The sequence below is a fragment of the Crocodylus porosus genome, unplaced genomic scaffold, assembly GCF_001723895.1.
Source record: "Crocodylus porosus isolate Cpor-Errol unplaced genomic scaffold, CroPor_comp1, whole genome shotgun sequence".
NCBI classification, from domain to species: Eukaryota; Metazoa; Chordata; order Crocodylia; family Crocodylidae; genus Crocodylus; species Crocodylus porosus.
In genome coordinates this window covers 18,798,800-18,817,741 of record NW_017728886.1, presented here as the reverse complement: position 1 = coordinate 18,817,741, position 18,942 = coordinate 18,798,800, and the positions used below count along the sequence as shown (strand labels likewise).

The 18,942-nt window shown below is 43.1% G+C and overlaps 1 protein-coding gene across 1 annotated transcript in view; it reads left to right on the top strand.

The window, feature by feature from the left end:
• ADARB2 (adenosine deaminase, RNA specific B2 (inactive)) overlaps window positions 1-18,942 on the top strand; it is a 170,739-nt gene that overhangs the window by 114,372 nt on the left and 37,425 nt on the right. The window contains exon 6 of the mRNA XM_019530793.1: window positions 16,028-16,196. Within this exon, the coding sequence (XP_019386338.1) occupies window positions 16,028-16,196 (169 nt within the window). The remainder of the gene's footprint in view (window positions 1-16,027; window positions 16,197-18,942) is intronic.

Below are 18,942 nucleotides of genomic sequence, written 5' to 3'. Positions count from 1 at the left end.
CTTCCCGATGACACCAGCTCCGCAGTCTTTGGTTCACTGCGTGGATGCTCCTCTCCCTCCTCAGCCCATAGCCCGAGACTGGGAGGATCAACGAAAACACCACCTGAGCTCCCAGACCCCTAAGCCCCGCTCCCAACTCCCTATAGCGCCTTATGACCTGGCTGGGGGTGCTCCGAGCCGTGTCAAGAGTTTTAATTCAAGTCCTGATGTCACGACCATTGAACACATGATGATACAGTCTTCTGAAGGCAGAGCTGGCACATGAGATCCTATCCTGGTTCTCTTTGCTGATGTTGGCCTTCTTTGAGAGACAGCTGCTGAGGTATGCGGTGTTCAGTGTTATCCAGCTCCTGTCCGGGCTGATTGTAGGTCCTCCTACTGTCAACAGTACCACAAGTCAGTAGAACAATTTGAGAGACAAAACTCATCAGTAGGTGTGCACAGCTGTACTAAGGGAGCAACGTTACTTCTGGTTCAAGAGGTAGTAGGCACAGAGCAAGCACATAATTAAATAGCACATGCATCCCTTTAGAAGGAGCTTTCCCAAATTCAAGATTAGGACCCTTATCACAGGGCCACACTTCATCTGGCTACTTGATTAGATGCTCATTCTGGTGTCTGGTGTCCTCCAGCACTGCGGTGCCTGCAGGAAGGCAGCCGGTCATGGCTCATCACAGGCATGCAATTAGCCTCCCCTCTGAATGTTTCCCAGGGAGGCCTTGATTGGCAGGGACCCCTGGGCCCAGGCCACATAGGTCTGTATGTTAATCCACCCCTGCTCCCCCATCAGTGCCTCCTGCACAGAGCCCAGAGTCATCAAGCCCTTGATCTGTCAGGGCTTTTTTGATTTGGCCTCTTTTCAAGTGAAAGGTTTTGCCTACAAAATAGAGCTAGCAACTTTCCAAATACTCTCTTTCTGGCAACATGTTGTCTTTTTGTCCATCTTTCTCCCAGAGCATAGTTTCTCTCTTCCCTTCCCCCATTCCTCCCTTTCTCTCTGTGGACTGACAGAGAGACAGATAGATAGAATCTGCCCCAGGGCTGTCTCCACTCTTATCCCCTGGGCTGCTTTTCTATCTCTTACTAACATGTTGTATTGCCTTGTGCCATTGACTCCTTGATAGCCCAGCTCCTGTTTTATCCCACATTCCCTTTAGGTCTGAAACACACCATTGCATCTGCTCCACATGGGGTCTTCCTCCTGCTTGTCTATTAACCTACAGCTGTGCTGGAGCTCTGATGCACATACATTCGACAGTGCTCCTATCTAAACTGGATCCACATGCTACCACATGAGCTGGATCATTGAATTTGTAGGTAATTTAGGGATGTGATGTGAACTGGATTTTTCAAGAGGGGTGGGGAAAAGAAGAGCACTTTGAAAGAGCAAATCATATGAAATCTGCTTTCTTGTATCCTGCGGGGAGAGCTGTGATTTTACTACTCAAGCCTCTGGCTACTGGCATTCCTCCTAGCAACTGAGCTGCTTTGAAAAGTTCAGACTACCCAACCCCGCCCTCTTGGAATCAGGGGTTACAACCTGACTTTTGGCAGCCTGAGTATATCACTCATGCTGAACCACAGCGTGATCCTTAGTTCAGGAAAACTGAGGGCCTGACACTAACTTCACAAAGAAGTCAAATAAAGCTGCCTTTTCCCCAGAAAATTAGACAGTCACAAACTCATGGGCTCCTGGGCCCAGCACCTCACTGTCTGCCACCTACTCATCAGGAAAGAGTTCCCCAAAGCTTGACATCAGGGCACCAATATGCTTATCTTGTGAGGCACAATGTATTTAGGTTTTGGCCGAAGGTCTCAGAAATGGTTCGGGAAGGTGATCTATGTGCTACCTCCATACAGACCGGAACTACTGTTTGAGTGGTCTGTCCCAGAATGGGGACTGTTCGTTTTGACTGTGCTAGTCTCAGCTAGGAAAAGTTTAGCTCTTCAGAGCAGAGAGAAGAAAAAGGCCCTCAATCAAGAGACTACTTCCCTAGAAACACACAGCACTGGTACCAGATTTAGAGTTGGTAAAGGCAAGAAACTGAAGTTCATAGCAGACTGGATTGTACTCTGTGTAAGGGAATTTGGACTAGCTGTATGTTACCTTTTAAGGTGAGATGCTGTTATAGCTGTAGCTGTACCTATTCTCAAGGGCGTAGGTCCCTTTCAAGTTGCCCTGCAGTGATTTGCTGGCAGTGCCTTTATTCAGTGAAATCTGGGGGCCCTGCTGGAACTTGTACATATCCATGTCATGACCTGAAGCAGCAGCCTCCTCATTTGGAAAGTCGATTCCATTCTGACAAATGCCCATCTGCTAATGGCTCAGGGGACTGGAATGAAAGTGCATGATATTCCCATTTCTCATTTGTCTGAGTGGGTCAGAACCCATGGTAGATATTAGGTATCTTGCCCCAGAGGGCCCTTTTTTGGTATGCAGTGCAGGAAGAGCATGGTCATAGGAAGTTACTGCAAAGTAGCTAACATGGTACAAGTTCACGCACTCACAGTCCCTTGTTCATATGCCTGTACCCTGACTCTCAGTTTCCCATAGCTCCACATGCTGTAAATGCAAAATATTATTGTTGTAAACTAGAGCTAAGAATGTGTTATAGTTTCATAGTTAGTAGGGTCGAAAGGGACCTGAGCAGATCATCAAGTCCGACCCCCTGCCATGGCAGGAAAGAATGCTGGGGTCAAATGACCCTGACAAGGGGTTCATCCAGTCTCCTCTTAAAGACCCCCAAGGTAGGAGCCAGCACCACTTTGCTTGGAAGTTGGTTCCAGATCCTGACCGTGAAGTAGCGCCTCCTGATGTCTAGCCTGAATCTACCCTCTGCCAGCTTGTGACCATTGCACTTGTAGGCAAGTTGCACTAGTCTTACATGCTGGTTGCACCAATAGTAGTAGGCTACTTGCACTTGCCAGCCTGCCAAGGCCAAAATGGCCTGCCAAGGCTAAAGCAAAAACAAGTATAGACAGCTTGAGAAAGTAGCTACACAGCTTCTTTATGGTAGTGAAAATACATTTTGGAGTATAAGCTGCTTGCCAAACCCTGAGACTCTCTGTATTGTCTATGGTATTTTACATGCCAATTTCTTATATATGAGCACTGGGGGAAAAAAAATTGTAATAATGAAATGACCTGAAAGCAATGCTTCCATCCCTCTTCTCCCAGGAAGTCCTTTGAGCTCAGGTATAAGTTGATGTTATTTGACCACATTTGTGGGATGTTATATACTCAGCATTTCTCTGCTTCTGTCTCCCTGGATGACATGAAACCTTTGAACATCACATTAAGCAGCTGTTCCCATGATGACATCCCCCAAGGGATGACAAGATCGAACGGTCACAAACTCCGCTGTGACCAATTCAGGCTGGACATAAGAAAGAACTTTACTGTCCGAGCCCCCAAGGTCTGAAACCTCGCTGCCCGAGGTGGTTCAAGCACCTACATTGAACACCTTCAAGACACATTTGGATGCTTATCTTGCTGGGATCCTATGACCCCAGCTGACTTTCTGCCCCTGGGGCAAGCGGCTGGACTCAATGGTCCTCCAGGGTCCCTTCTAGCCCAAATGTCTATGAAATCTATGAAATTTCAGGGAATGTTTCGGGCAGCAGTGGGCAGGGCCATGTTGATCTGAGAGGAAATGAGGAAGACAGGGAGCAGTTGCTACCTGTTTCAAACACCGCTGTAAGCTATGGATCAAAGAGCTGGTTGATGCCCACTACCAACTCCCAGGATAAGAGTATCCCTGTCTCACCTCTGTCCATCTTCCACACATGTGCTTAGAGCGTTGCCATCCTGAATGACATATCTCCCAACTATAAAGAAGATAAATCATAATGGTGAGGGAGAAACATGGAGGAAAGGATGCAAGAGGATATAAAAATAGCCTTTAGCCTGGTGTGGACAGCAGTGAATCAGGGCCCTGGTTAGGAGGTACACATAGCTTGTTGGCATTAGGGGGAAATGGGGAAGCCTGGTATGGAAGGAGACAGAAATAAAAGGTTCACAAAATACTTGGCCAGGGTACAGAGTGGGAGACCTTGGCATATGGCAGAGGGGAGATGATGGGGCCCAGATGGTGAAGGCTGGAACAGTTGCAGAAAGTCCCTCAAATAGAAGAGTACAAGGAGCCTCTGGTATGTGCAGGGAGCTCGGCCTGCAGGAGCTATGAAGTATTTGCCCTCTCCTCAGTATTTTGGGAATTATGGGCACCTATACGCATGATGGACCTCTGCTCTGAAGCATGCGTTGCAGCAGGTTCAGTTAATCTGCTGTGATTAATCGAGTCTGCTAAAGCATGCTAATTAGCACACTCCAACAGCGTCCACATCATGTGTACTCAGCAACGCCGCGTTTCAAAATGGTGGCAAGGGCACTTTAACTAAAGCTCATAGAACAAGCTTAAAGTGCCCCACTGCCATTTTGAAGTGTGGGACACTGAACACATATGATGCTGTGGGTGCTTTAATTAGAGTGGCTCTCAGAGCTGCTCTAATTACCTCCTCTCCCCTCCCCAAAGTGGTATATAGATGCCCTATGAGCCCAGGGACTAAAGTTATCTGGTGGTTAGGGCATACAGGCCTAGTATTAGGAAGAGGATATATTGCTTTGAGGAGGGCTTGTTGAGACTGGATCACCAACATCCCAAGTCAGTGGCCTGATGACCTGATATGGGAAAGAGAGAGATCATCTCTTTCACTTTCAAAACAGCTTCCTGGCAGAAAGCATGTCAAAATGGATACAGCTCTGAGAAATGTTTCAGGGTTGACAGCATACCCTTTTTCAAAAACGTTTCATTTCATTTCTCATCAGCTCTCCATTTAGTGGTCTTGGCTACAGAAGTTTGGGTAGTTTGGTATTTTTTTTAAATCACTGCATTAGAAAGTAGAATTTCTTTTAGAAGCATGCCTGGGGTGGAGGTGGAAGACAAAGATGTTTTGAACCAAGTGTGGTTGGAACTGTGGATTGGAGACCGCTCTCAGTGGTGGCAGATAACACACCAAGGAGCAACTCAAGTTACAGCAAGGGAAGTTTATGTTAGATATTAGAAAAACCTCTCACTAGGAGGGTAGTAAAGCACTGGAACAGGTTACCCAGAGAGGTGGTGGAATCTCCATCCGTGGAGGTTTTGAAGACCTGGCTAGACAAAGCCTTCTCTGGGATTAGATGTTAGGGGCAGCCCCTGCTTTGAATCGGGGGAGGGGGGGTGGACTAGATGATTTCCTGAGGTCCCTTATATCTCTAATTATCTATGATTTTATGATTCCTCCATATCAGCATTTGACTATAGCCTCAGGGTCTTTTTTTTGCTTTCATGTAAAGCAAAAACTGTTCGTCTGGGTTGAGGCAAACAGGTTTCCACAGCTATAATCAGATCCTAATTTTAACAGAATGCTTGAATCACCAAAGGGAATTGCACTGTATTTATTGATTCTGCTTTGTTACTAGGTATCACTGTTCTGTAAAACATTACATTGAGAAGCAATATTCAGATGCAATGTAAAGGCTACATTAATCAGCAAAAGGCCACGGCTGAGGAATTGGCAGAATAGTGGTAGGAATTTTCGCCCAGACAAGCTATTTGTCCTAGAGCCTGGCTGCTGCAGAGAGCAGTTATTTGCGAGCTCCCCTGGGACCTCCTACGGAGAGGATTAGAAGCATGCAAACACCATGACAAAGAACTCTTCCTCCCCTCCAGGATCCATGTGTCCTGTTAGAGTCAGAAAGCAAGATGCATGGCCTTTGTACCCAATGAATGCATTTTGAGGACAGGAGGTCAGAAAATAATCAAGCAAATGGCTAGATAGCAAAAATGTTCTCCTTAGTTTGGATCTAATTTATCTTGGCTCCTACCACAAAGGGAGTCACAGCTACAGCTTTTTGAAGGCATTTAGGTACCTAATGATATACCACATCCCATGGCCATTTCAAAATGCACAGGGGCTTAATACACATGGCAGGGAGCCATTTGAATTAGAGCATCTCTCCAGGAACTGTTCTAGTTAAAGCATTCCCCCTGCCCTCAACCTCAAGCACATGTATAGGCAGTCAAGGTGGGCAAGTTGAGCACCAGTCCCAGACACAACTTAGAGAAGGCACAAGATTTGTGATTGCCGGTAGGCCTGGCCACTGCCACAGTCAGGAGCCTCACCATCACCGTTGCTCCGGGCTAGTGCTCAGAGCACAAAACCTGTTTGTTAGGCTTCAGTTCCATATCATAGAGTAGGTGTAAAAGTTGCCTTTCGTAGGGTTACCGTACGTCCGGGTTTACCAGACATGTCCTCTTTTGTGTCCTCATGTCCGGGCAGGTTTTTAAAATGTGAGCAAATGTCCAGGTTTTTGCTCTGGTTTCCCAGGCACAAACAGCTTGCATGCTTGGGGCTGGGAGAAGCAGGCAAGGTGATTGGCTGTTGGGGGGTCACATGCTCTGCATCCGGGCCCCACCAAGCTGTTTCCAGGTAATAGTATGCGTGTAAGCACATGTGGGAGCTGAACGGGCAGCAGGGCTGGTGGGGAGCAGGGGGTTGCGGGTTGGGAGTGAGGGGCACCGGCAGTGCTGGGAGGGGCAGGGGCTGTGGGTGGAGTGTGAGGGGTATGGGCATGGCTGGAGGGGCAGGGGCTTAGGAGTGAGGGGCAGAGGCAGGGCACAGGCAAACCCCCCCTCCCCACAGGTGTCCTCCTTTTTGATCCTGGAAATACGGCAACCCTAGCCTTTCTGGCAGCATCTTTTTTAAAGATGCTCATAACAGAATTCTGCTGATGATAAGTTGTGGGTATTTATAGTCCCACGTAGTAATACTTCATAGTTTTTTAAAGGGTAAAGTTATGTTTATCTACCCCGAATATCTGTATAACAGAAAATTTCACCCAGCAATTCTTGTAATGATCCCTATAAACTTGTGGTTGAGCTAGGAAGTGCCATATTAGATTATAAAGATGCCCATGAAACCTGTAGGCTGCTGAAATGCAGTCACAGAAAACTAGAACGTGTTAAAAACCGGGAAATGGTGTCGTGAACAATGTCTGTGTTGCTTCCATTTCCTAGTTTTTCCTGTGAGTGGTTATTTTGAATATAAGAAAACAAATGTCATTCCAAACTTTTTCCTTAAAAAAAAAAAAAAAAGGCTTCATCAAAATGAGCATTTTAATAAATAAAAAATATCCATAGTGATTTTGATGAAAAAATGTTTGGAAGAATGTCAGAAGAAATGGACAGTTTTGATATCTGTGGCAGTTTTCCATAAAAAGTTTCTTTTTTTTTTTAATTACATTTTCTCTCACACAACACACATTTTCTTTCCAAAATCCAGCTACTGGCTTTGCACATTATAATTGAGTAATACGGTAACAGCAGTTTCTGCCTGCTTACGCCTCTGCCAGGGTGAAGTGAAAGTAAAGCTTCCCCTGCTGCATGCAGGGCTCCCTCGCTGCTGGCTGTGGACACTGTCTCTTTCCTCTCCCTCCCCACCTCCTTCCCGAGGCTTTCAAGGAAAAATCTTTTTTCCTTCATTCTGCCTTTCAAAACTATGGGAGATATTTTATTCAGGATTGTATTGTAGGTGAGAAACTACGCTATGGTTGAAACCCTTTTCACAAGAGAACCATATAAAAGACCATGCTGGAATTAGGACTTTGCTGAGCCTAAGGCTCCCACTGACCTTGGACACATCAGCCACTGGTCATCCTTCTGGATTCGTTCTGCCTAAAAACTTCATCCCAGCAGCTGCCTGCAAGCTGTTAAAAGGATTTAATTGATCATCAGTGGCGATTGTCTTAATATGCTTTTGTGACCAGCAGCTAATCTCACAAAGGCTTTGCTCCTTGAGAGGCATGAATCCTAAATGGCAGACAGAATTTTGCAGCTCCCACAGAGCCTTTTGTGCCAGGTTTGTGTGCTTGGCTCAGCAGGGGCTGCTGTACTTCCAAAGTGATGGTGCTGCACATCTAATTTTAGATGAGAAGAGCAATTAGTAATTAAAAATAATAATCTTGAAACCTTCAAGTTGCATTCTCCTTGATTGCTATCTCCAAGCCACATGCACAGAATCTTAATTTTTCTGATAAATCTTGTGATTTCTGCTTAGATGTGCTAATACAATTCTCTTTCAGAGCTGGGTTTTCAGCATTAAAAAAAAAAACCAAATATTTGTAGGTGACGCAAACATTTGTGTTGCCTACAAACATCATCCGTAGGTGACTCTCCTATCCCCAACATGATAATTGTCATTCCTCTGAGCCCACAGAAATAATTTACAAGCTCAGTAACTGTTTCTGACTTTGATGGCAACAGATTGTTTAAAGGGACCTTTAATTAATTAGTAGCACATGCTTGCTAGCCCAGGGGCCACTGCAAAAAAGCATGTGGCATGACAGACATTTCTTAGGGCCTGTGTTTTTAGCCATTTCTTTTTGTCCCATGAGGAAAAGGTATGATTAAAGACAGTGGATAGTGTGGAAGCTAGTTCAGAAAGCACAAGAAGCCCTATTAATTAGCCTAAGGTACTCTAGCTTTAGTAGAGAGCGCCATAAATTTACTCTAAATAAACACCAATTAGATAGAGCATTTTACACAATTTTATATTCTACTACAAATGTGAAGAAAGGGCCATACCAAGTAGGTTCAGCTCCTGACCAGAAATGAGGTCCTGGCTTCCATGCACTTACTGTGCAGACATTTTTTGGTGTAATTAAATTAAGACCTTTAAGCAGAACAGAGCCAAGGCTAATGTGTTCTCATTATTGGCTATCAGTCCTTAACATCTCATACAGTTAACAGAGCATACCTATCAAGATAAGACAAAAACACAATTCATTAGTGGACAATTTAAAACAGATGAGGACAAATTGTGCAATAGTTTCCTATTCTGACCTTCTGGATGCTTATTTCCTACTAATCCAGTCCTTCAAACTTTTCCTATTACATTTTCTGTGTATGTGATGGACTGAAAGTCATATATCAAGGAACTAAAATGAACAAATTCCCACTGCTTCATATCACCGGAAACTATTGATCATCAAAAATTATGGATAAAGAAAAAGATGCCTTCTTAAACCTGAAGTAGAGTGAGAGTGGGAGAGAAAGGTAATATTCTTCAGGTAGCACTGCAAATCAAGTCAAGAGATGCCAAATTAGCACCTTGAAAGAGATTTTCAGCCAGGAAAGACACAGCAAAGTAGAAATAAAGTAAAAAGTGTTAACTTTACTATAAAGCACCCAAAACAGCATCAACTATTTCTTTGTTCAGAATTTACATTCAAATGCAGTGTTCAATAATGGCATCCATAAGAGCTAAAGATCAGTTCGTGTCCCAAACTTTACCTGGATCCAGACTTAGACAAAGATTTAATAAACACTTACACTGACTTTGGGAATTATCCTGATGACTCCATGATTTTTCATCAGGTTGTAATGAGGCCTTTATCTTATATTTTCAAAAAGACAAGTGAATCAAGGTACCAGCTTTTGTGAATGCCCCGTTTGAGGCTGAGTCCCCAACCACTACATCTGGCACTCTCTGGGTTGCCTCAGACTGGGCAAATAAAAACTGGGGCATCAAAACATAATTGCTTTTGAAAAATTATGCTTTTAAGCCTTGCAATATGCCAGTCTAACACATGATATGACCAAGACCATCTGACCCTATCTGAAACACAGGGCAGGCATACACACTCATTGCAATCAGTACTTGTCACCCCACCCTAATAATATTGCAAATAATAATACTGAACCAATACCGTATGCTTATATTCAGCACCATTTTTAACCTGAAGGCTCCAAAGAGCTTTTCAAATATTAATTGGGTTAATTACAGATCATATTACAGACAAATGCCAAGAGTCATAATTTCCCATCCGTGCACATACCAAATGTTACTCAAATCCAAGATTTTTTCTCCTCCATCATCAAGTACAGCCCACTTGAGGCAGGCAGCTGGGGGAAACATGAGGGAGGCCACAGGGTGAGGGTAGGCAACCCACAGCATCTCCCCCATGCCTGTGCTTTCCCCCCACCAGTCCCTGCCTCAGCCATCCCCTGCTCCCCCCATCCCACTGCCCCCTTTCTCCTTGCCTTCTGCTCCAGTTCCAGTCTCTCCAGCCCTGACCCAGCCCAGCTGGACACTCCCTGGCTGGGCTGGCCTGGGGCTGAGTCAAGGCTGCCTCTCCTGAATGCCCTGAAAGAGCAAAGCCCCAAATGGTGGAGGTGGACAGAAACAGGTAGGAGCAGGGGTGGGAGAGCAGACTGTATGGAGGAGCAGGGGGTAGGAGAGGCAGGCTGTAGGGGAAGTTTGGGATAGGGGAGGCAGGTGGCAGGGGGATAAATGCAGACTTGGGAGCCAAAGAGTGGGGAGCAGGGGTCAGGTACCGGCATAGGGAGACAAAGGCCAGGGAAGCAAGGGATTGGGGACCTGGCCCCTTATCCCCTCATCTCCTGCTGTTGGTTTCTCTACCACAGTAGTACAGGGATGAATTTAAGACAACCTTCCACTAACTAGTTTCTATACATAGACAATTATACCAAATTTATCGTATGTCTTGAATAGAATCTAATGGGGGGTATCTTAAATTTAAAAGCACCTTGGATTTGAGTAGACACAGTATTTAAATCATGGACTTTGCTCACATATCCAAGTACCATACAAAATGAGGAGGAAATGATAGAACTTGGCCTTAAGTTTATTTCTAATTACTTTTGAACTGCAATCATTCATATGCAAGCACTACTTTTTCCATACCTTTGCTTCTAACAGCTGCAAGGAAGCTTTAAAACCCATGTTGATAAATAGAGTATAGCACCCAGAAATGCAAGCTAGGCTTTAATTTCCCTCCCTTCCTCGGGAAAGAATTGCCTCCAGTGAAGCAAGGAACTAGAAAATGAACCTTGGAGGCAGTCACGTGTGAATTTCAGACAGATCCTTACTTGTGTGATTCTGTTTAATCACTGTCCATTTCTTTCTACTCTTCAGGTAAATACAAGCATGGGGTTTAGGGGTTTTTTTAACCAGATCTCAGTTTTCTTATGTCCCTGGAAACAGGTAAGAAGTGCTGCCCATAGATTTTAGAATGCAGTGCTCCATGTGGGCTGACAATATGTATTTATCATGTGGTCATTAATACTCCTGCACCTTTTCATCTCCAAAATTATCAAGTGTGATTTCTGACTTGGAGTCTAGCACACATAAATCCACTCCAAATCATTCTGCAATTCATCCTCTCTAATTTTGTTGTGAATTGACATTTTGTTCTGGTTGAAGTGGCAGCCTCAGATTCCTTCTCCCCCGCTGCAATTAGTTGAGATTAAGCAGTTGGAGAACCAGCACAGCAAAGATCAGAAGTACTCAGAGTCACTGATGCTTTGATCATACTGAACAAGAAAACAGCAGTAGACAGGGGCATGGGACTTCAAGGTACATAAATAAATGTATCTTGGAGATTTTATTTTTAAGTGATCGATGGCAAAGACTGTTCCAGTAAGAGGGTCTCACTCTCACTACTATACTACCAAGCAGTTTATACTTGAGAGTCAACCCAAATCTTTAAAGTACAGTACACACTGTTTATCATCATTTATTTTTCACTTGGTATTCATATTTGCACACATTCCTTAACGATATAATATGAACTAAGAAGGAGTTCATGTTCCAGGTTCAGAGCTGAATACAGACTTTGACAATGATCAAAATGTTCAGGACTACAGACTGTAGTACAACATTATTTTTAAAAATAAATGTTTAAGGAAGGTATTTTCATAAAAAGTGCTCATCTGTCCTGACGGCATGAACATCTTGCAATGTGCAGCCCTGCACAGAGTATTAGTTGCACACTATCCATTACATTTAAGAGCAGCTGAGCACCTAACACCCCTTATCAATGCTCTGGAAATGTAGCCTGGGGTGAGTGTACAATGGCAATAGCTGTATGAATCCTGTCAATTAATTCAGTTTGCACTACTTCACCCTAGGTAGAACACACATTAAGAGGAGCAAAGTTTGACAATTGGAGTCAGTTCATATACGAGATGACCTGTGCAATTTCATACAATTGCTAGACTCTATGAGAATCTTTGTTGCTAAATTTCTGGTACTTCCTTTCAAGCTGAAAGGCCATAATGTCCAATTTCATAGAATTTCACCCTGAAGAGAATTGGGAATGGCAAAAGTGAACAATTATGAACTTTAATAAGGAACAAAACCCACCTTTTCTAAACACTTCTGAAACCTCCAAAGCGCTGAGCTGTTTTTAGTTCTAAAACTGTCTGACAGCTGTTGTCTTAGGTGACATATAGACATTCAGTTTCTTCTGGGAGAGTCTCTCCTTTAAACCACATGTATAGAAATGTTCGGGATTTTTCTCCCAGAGCAAAAATGGCTGCTGCAGAAAAAAAATAAACTGGGAACAACATGGGTAAGTGAATGTTTGTACATATTTCCTTCTGACATGCCACAGCATAGTGCTCCAGCATCCCAGGGCATGTTGCTCCCTTTCTCTCACCCACCTGGGAAACAGTGTGCCACTCAGCCTGGACTCTACTGCTGCAACTGGGCAGGCATCAGAATATGCCCTCTTCATAATCCCCATATTGTGCTGCAAGGAAACACAAGCTGACCCTAAGCAGTCTGGGTCAGCCAATCAGGGCTGCCCTGTGGCCTGCTGCCATCTATCTTTAGGCAGACTGAGAAAGTCTGCAGAGCACATTGAAAAAGGTGTATAGGAGACCTTGGCTGTACAGAATCAGCACTGCAGGCTCTTTGCTCTTCAAGCACTCAGCTTTCAAATATCTGTTCACACATCTCTTGATAAATTTTTCTAGCAGGAATAGAAACACAGGAGAATTCTTCCAAGTCATGTGAACATGGTATATGAAGCCTTATTTTGACTATGATCAAGCCAGCTTTTTGGGTGGCATCTGAATCCCTGGCCCTTTTGGCTCAGGGACTATATGTAAGATGCCAGCCTAGTGACAAGATAGATGTGGATTTTATGCCTGGGTATTTTGGGCCATATCAATTTGGAATTGGTATGGAACTACTTTCCACTCAACTAGATCTCTTCCACTAGATCTCTTCCCCTCAACTACTCATCTCTCCTACCATCTCATGGCATAATGCTTTGTTCCTTGCTATGTAATATATATTTAGCTAACCAAAGCCATAGAGTTGACAAAATAGCCAACTTGTCATGCAATACTTTGGGTGCTTGCAGCCCCCTCTCTCTCCATGTTGCTACCTTTCAGGCTTTGAAAGGTAGAAGCAACTTGGTGAATTCCTGAAAATGAGAGTGAGAAAAGAATGCAATGGATGTAAAAGGAGAGGATCTCTGCAGGAAATGGAATTGGTGAGACTAAGCGGAATGTGGAGAAAAGAAGGGCTGATGAGGAGAGAAAGGCCAAGAAAAAAAAGGATATTTTAAATATGGCGAAGGTGGAGAGGCACAGTGAAAGTGGAACTGAGGTAGAATCCTGCAGGTTCCTCTCTCCTATAAAGAGCTTGTGGCAGTACATCTCAAAGCGCTCTTCATTTTACATATCAAGACATTGAGACACATGGAGGCGAAATGAGGCCTAAAGTCAACCAGCAAGCCGGTTTCTGAGACAGAAATATAGCTAGGGTCTCCTAAGTCCCTCTGAAATGCCACATTTTGTGTTGACCACCTCTCTGTAACTCTAGCTGCTCTCCATATAAATATCCAGAACACAGTCTATAGGGGCTAAACCTTGTGATATCCTTCAATTCAGCTTCCAGTTGTGTTTGCTGGGGAGCAGTGGTTCTACAGGCTTTGTCTTTTTCTGACCTCCCCATCAATTTATTGTCTAATGACAAAAAAAAGGTGATGTTCTCCCTTGCTGTAGGAGCACAGTTGTAGAAATAGTATAGACAGATCCTGAGAGAGTCTAGAACATTTAAGGCATAATGGAGCCCATTCTTGAAAAATCAATAATGTATTTAAAAGAATAAGGAGAAAGTGAAGAACAAACGTTCAGAGGAGACTCATAGCTGCTGGCAGGTCACAGCTGAAATTGCTGTTCTGCATGTGTTTGCTGTGCTCGCTAATCCCAATGTTGTGAAGTGATTTATTTTTCCATTGCTTTTCTGCAAACAATTCACTGACACTAGCCAAAGTCAATCAATTGCTTCAACTAGAGGTAACAGCATAGGATACACCGTAATAAAGCAAACTGGAAGATGACAGGGGGGTGCAGAGCATGGCTCAGGAATGCACACAAGCCAGTTGCTCTGTGCCTATGGCTTGATCAGCCCATTGATTTGTTTTCCTAGTGTGATATGCACAAAATCCATGCAGACCTGTAACCTGTTGAGGGTTTTTGTCACATTCAGAAAAACAAACCTCTAGATCTACCCGAAGGATGGGATCCTATAAAAATAAAGCTGCAGGTGAAGTATTGAAACCCTGGGCAAAAGTCAAGGCTGTTGAACAACAATCTCTTTGCACTGAAAGTTCAAGGTGGCCTTTTTCTATTTTCTGTTCTCTTCCTGCGTTGCTGGCATTAGAGGAAATAAAGGAAAGGCTGTACCTCATGAAATATGTCCTCTAGTGAAGCCTTCTGGAACATTTCTATAGAGACAGCCTGCTCTGAGATGTTATCCTGTTTCTGTACTTGTCCATGGAATTGAGTCTGTTCTACTAAGAGAGTGGGGGGAAAGGGAAGATATGAAGATAATAAAGCAAAGAGAGCAATCATTCACTTGCATAGGAAAACTGAGCCAAGGTGCTGAAGGGAGGACTCCCTAGTTCTCATAAACTCTCTAGATGGACTGCATGACCCCCACTGTGAAACAAGCACCAAGTCAGAACCCAAATCCCACAGAGCCACTGGGTCCCTTTTGTAGAGATACATGCATGAACTTTGGGGACCTTTTGGCTTCTTGCATTCTTACAAAAGAGCAACTTCAAGGAAAGTTCCCCAGTCACAAAGGGGGCCCACAGAGAGGTTAAAGCACCCACAGGATGCACTGGCATTGGGGAATTACCGCTAGCCTCTGGAAAAATCATAGTCCACCATGTCTACCACAACCTACTTTTCATGGACATACAGGCAGCAAGAATAGCATTTGGGCATTGCTTAACTCTCTTCCACACAGGCAGAAGGGCTAAATCCATAGCACAGGGTTACTGCCAGCATTTATTTTCAAAGTCAGTTTTCCTTCTGTCCCACCCATGCATAAATTGGCCATATCCATATGATAAGGATGACTTTGATCATGAACTTGCATTTATATAGTGCCTTTCATCCAAATGGATGCAGATGCAGTACAAGTGTTACTGTCTTTTGCAAAAGCAACAGCTAGGACCCATTTTGCCCATTACTGAAATGGGTTGGAACATAGCACAAGTTTAACAGCATATGTCAACCTCACGCAAGAACTTAGCATACCTTAGCCAAGGTTGATTCTGGTGGAATTTAGGCCAGCAGAATATATCTACTAAGATTGCACTTGGACAAGAGACCAGGTTTAAATCTCTACTCTTGGGAATTTTTAGAGACAACAAGATGCCAGGACCTTGCAGTATATGAGCTCCAATGGCAGTGTAACAAATGTCACGCTGGGGCACTGGTTCAGTACTGAGTCAGAAAGAAAAAAAACTCACCTCCTAAATGACCCACACTGCTTCCTGAAAGTACTTTGGAGGTCTACCTAACCAAGTACTGACCTGACCTAATCCTGTTTAGCTTATAAGATATGACAACAGCACTGTACAACGCTCTGATTAGATACTTAAAAAAACCTCTCTGTTTTTAAAGAGGTAGAGAATGTTAACATGAGCTCAATTTTTGTAGTAAAAAATACATTGATTTACTTGAACAGTAGGGAGTGCCGAATGAAAATATCCATTGTGCTGCTTTTGTGGGCTGCAGCCAATTTCCCATTTAATTTCAAAGGCACCAGTTTTTGTGCCATAGTGCAAGGTAGGGTATCACAAACACTTTTATTCACCTCAGGAGGTAACTGTGCAAACATTAATTATTGTCTTTTTATTGTCCCTTTTTTTTCTCAGTGAACAGTAGCAAACACATAGTAAGAAAGTACCGTGGACATCTACGAACAAAAATTGAGTCTGGAGAAGGAACCATCCCAGTCCGACGTCATAATACAGTTCAGACATGGGATGGTGTGTTGCTGGGAGAACAGCTAATCACAATGTCTTGCACAGACAAAATTGCCAGGTAATGCTAGCACTTTATTTATACTTCGTAAAGCTGTTTGCTGTGTGGAAATGAGACTGGTGTCAAAGAAGACTACAATTACTAGTGGGGAATAAATAGCAGGAACTGATAAACCCTAAGGAAACAAAGACCCTCTTTGCATGCAAATATAAGACATGTAAATGGGATGGAATGTAAACAGAATGGTTTCCCAAATTCTCTGTGGATCATTAGTTGCTTCTTAAAGTGTGACAAAAATATAAAACCCTCTTATGTAGCACGTGCGCCAATAGAATGTCAGTATGCAAATTAAAATTAACTCCGTGCTTATTGGATCATTTAACTCTAAAGTTGCAAACCAATCATCATTCAGATAAACATATTTCATTTGCACTCTATTGGATAAAGTGCTGTAAATGCTGTTAAGAATGCTTACATTTTTAACAATGTAATTCAAAGCTATGATGTTACCGTGAGAATGTCTAGGTAACATCAAGAAATGTCAAGAAAATTAACGAAAAAATGGGATTTCCTTGCTTAGGTAGTAGACTTTTTTTTGCTGCACCCAGTAAATATATTTTGGTAAATTTAAGTACAGTTGCTATTAAACAGTCACATTTGCCAACAGTTAACCCATAGTAGCATGTGAAAAACTACAACTGTATCCTATTCTGAAGCCAGGGAACTAATTAAGGACAAGTGACAATTGCACATGCATGGACATTTAATACAGACATATAGATAAATATATATGCATATGTAAAATATGTTAACTGTATATACATCTCTACATGTAAAATACATTGCATCACAGCTATAAAAATGTAAAAGTTATAGTTCTGCTGATACATTATGTCTCTGACTTCAACTGAACTACATAAAAAAGGGAATTTATCCATATATATTGAGACCCAATGTATATGTCAGAATGATAATAGAAAAATACAGCTATGTACAGCAATTGCCCAAACTCTGCTCTTGGTTTACCTAGATGATTCTTCTGGAAGCCAAGCTTTGTACCCATGTATCCAGAACAGAACTGGGCCCAAAATTAGCATGTGTGGTTCAACCAATAAATAGGAGTACCAAATGACAAAGCATCAAAATACTCATTCTGTAATAGTTGTGAGCTTTTTTTATATATATATATATATATATATATATATGTAAGAGAGAAGTGATTATTGGTATTAGCATGAAGTCAGGCAGATGACAGGGCAGGGTAGCACCTTAAAGACAAACTGCTTCGGAGAAGTATGAGCTCCCATAGGTGACAGCCTACTTTGTCAGATGCTATGAATGGACTTGTAGAAAACAGTGGTCACTTATGGATTGCCAGGTATAATATAGTAGTACACATGAAGAGGGGCATCCAGGGCACAAGCATAGGCACCACCTTTGGAGGGGGGCACAAAAGCAGCTGTTGTTGCAGCAGTAGCTGTTCACACCACCACAGTTGGCATGGCAGGAGCTGGTGCTATCCTGGAAACAGAGCTGTGCTGCTATGCCTATGGTATAATATTATGGGCGTGTCTACATGAGACATTTACTGCCAAGTTGCTTAATTAGCTCTACAGTAAAGTCTTAGCATCTACACATGCAGCCCTGGTAGGCCACAGTAAACTAATAAACACTGCCATAGGTTAGTACTTGAAAACGCAAGTGCTTTCCTGTGGCAGCATTATTTAGTGTGCCGCAATGCACATGTAGATGCTGATGGGGCGGGCTGGGATACAAGGGTGCTTTAGTGCAGGGGCTGCCTGCCAGCAAGGCCCATACTAGAGTACCTTTGTGCCCCAGCCAGCCTCTCTGCAGTATGTTGATCTGGGTCAGACCCTCCAGATCCCCTGCCAACTGTGGCTGCTCCAACTCAGCTCAACATGCTGCAGTCCCAGGCACAGCACACACGAAAATGTAGCACCTGGGAGCAATAAACTCTGGCACAGACTGTGCTGGAGTTTATTCAGGCACATTGATTTCACATGTAGATGCACCCATATGGATTATTATGATGATGTATATATTATTGGATTGCCAAGCATTTTTATTCTGCTCATGGCAGAACACTTTAACGTCCTTGGACGTTTCACCACTGACCTAACAGTAGCTGTTCTTAACTAATAAAACTTTAAAAATTGCCTTGGATGTGAAACTGTGGGACAAGAAATCATCCACAGTGCTTACTGGATTGTGTTATATATGGTCTCAACAAAGACTATGTTCCTCAGTGAATGAATTGCTTTTTTTATCTGTTGAGCTATTCAACCCATATTTATCCCCCAACCCATATTTATCCCCCTCCCTTATCTTCTGTATTTAAATACCCTTCTGTTTACAGCCCATTTTCTACAAGTTCATTCATAGCTTTCAATGAGTAAGCTGTCACCTACGAGATTTTATGTCTCTCTGAACCAGTTAATCCAGGGGTGGACACTAATATTGGCTAAGGGCTACTTAACAGGTTTTGGATACTGTTTTGTCAAGTTATAGATTAAAAAGAAATCATATACACAAATCAAACAGCTACTATAATATATTTTAATTTTATTTCAGAAAATAATTTTTGTCCTCATTTAGGTTTTTTGAGTAGTGTATTTAGAGGCAATTGTATAATAGCTTAAAATAAAGTCTTACTCTTGTATATTGTGGGACATGGGGAAGTGGAGGGAGGTATGGGGCTGGGTGTATGTGGGAAGAAGGGTGTGGGGTGTATGCGTAGGGATGAAGGGTGTATGTGGGGTGGGCATGTGGGGGGGGTGGAGGGTGT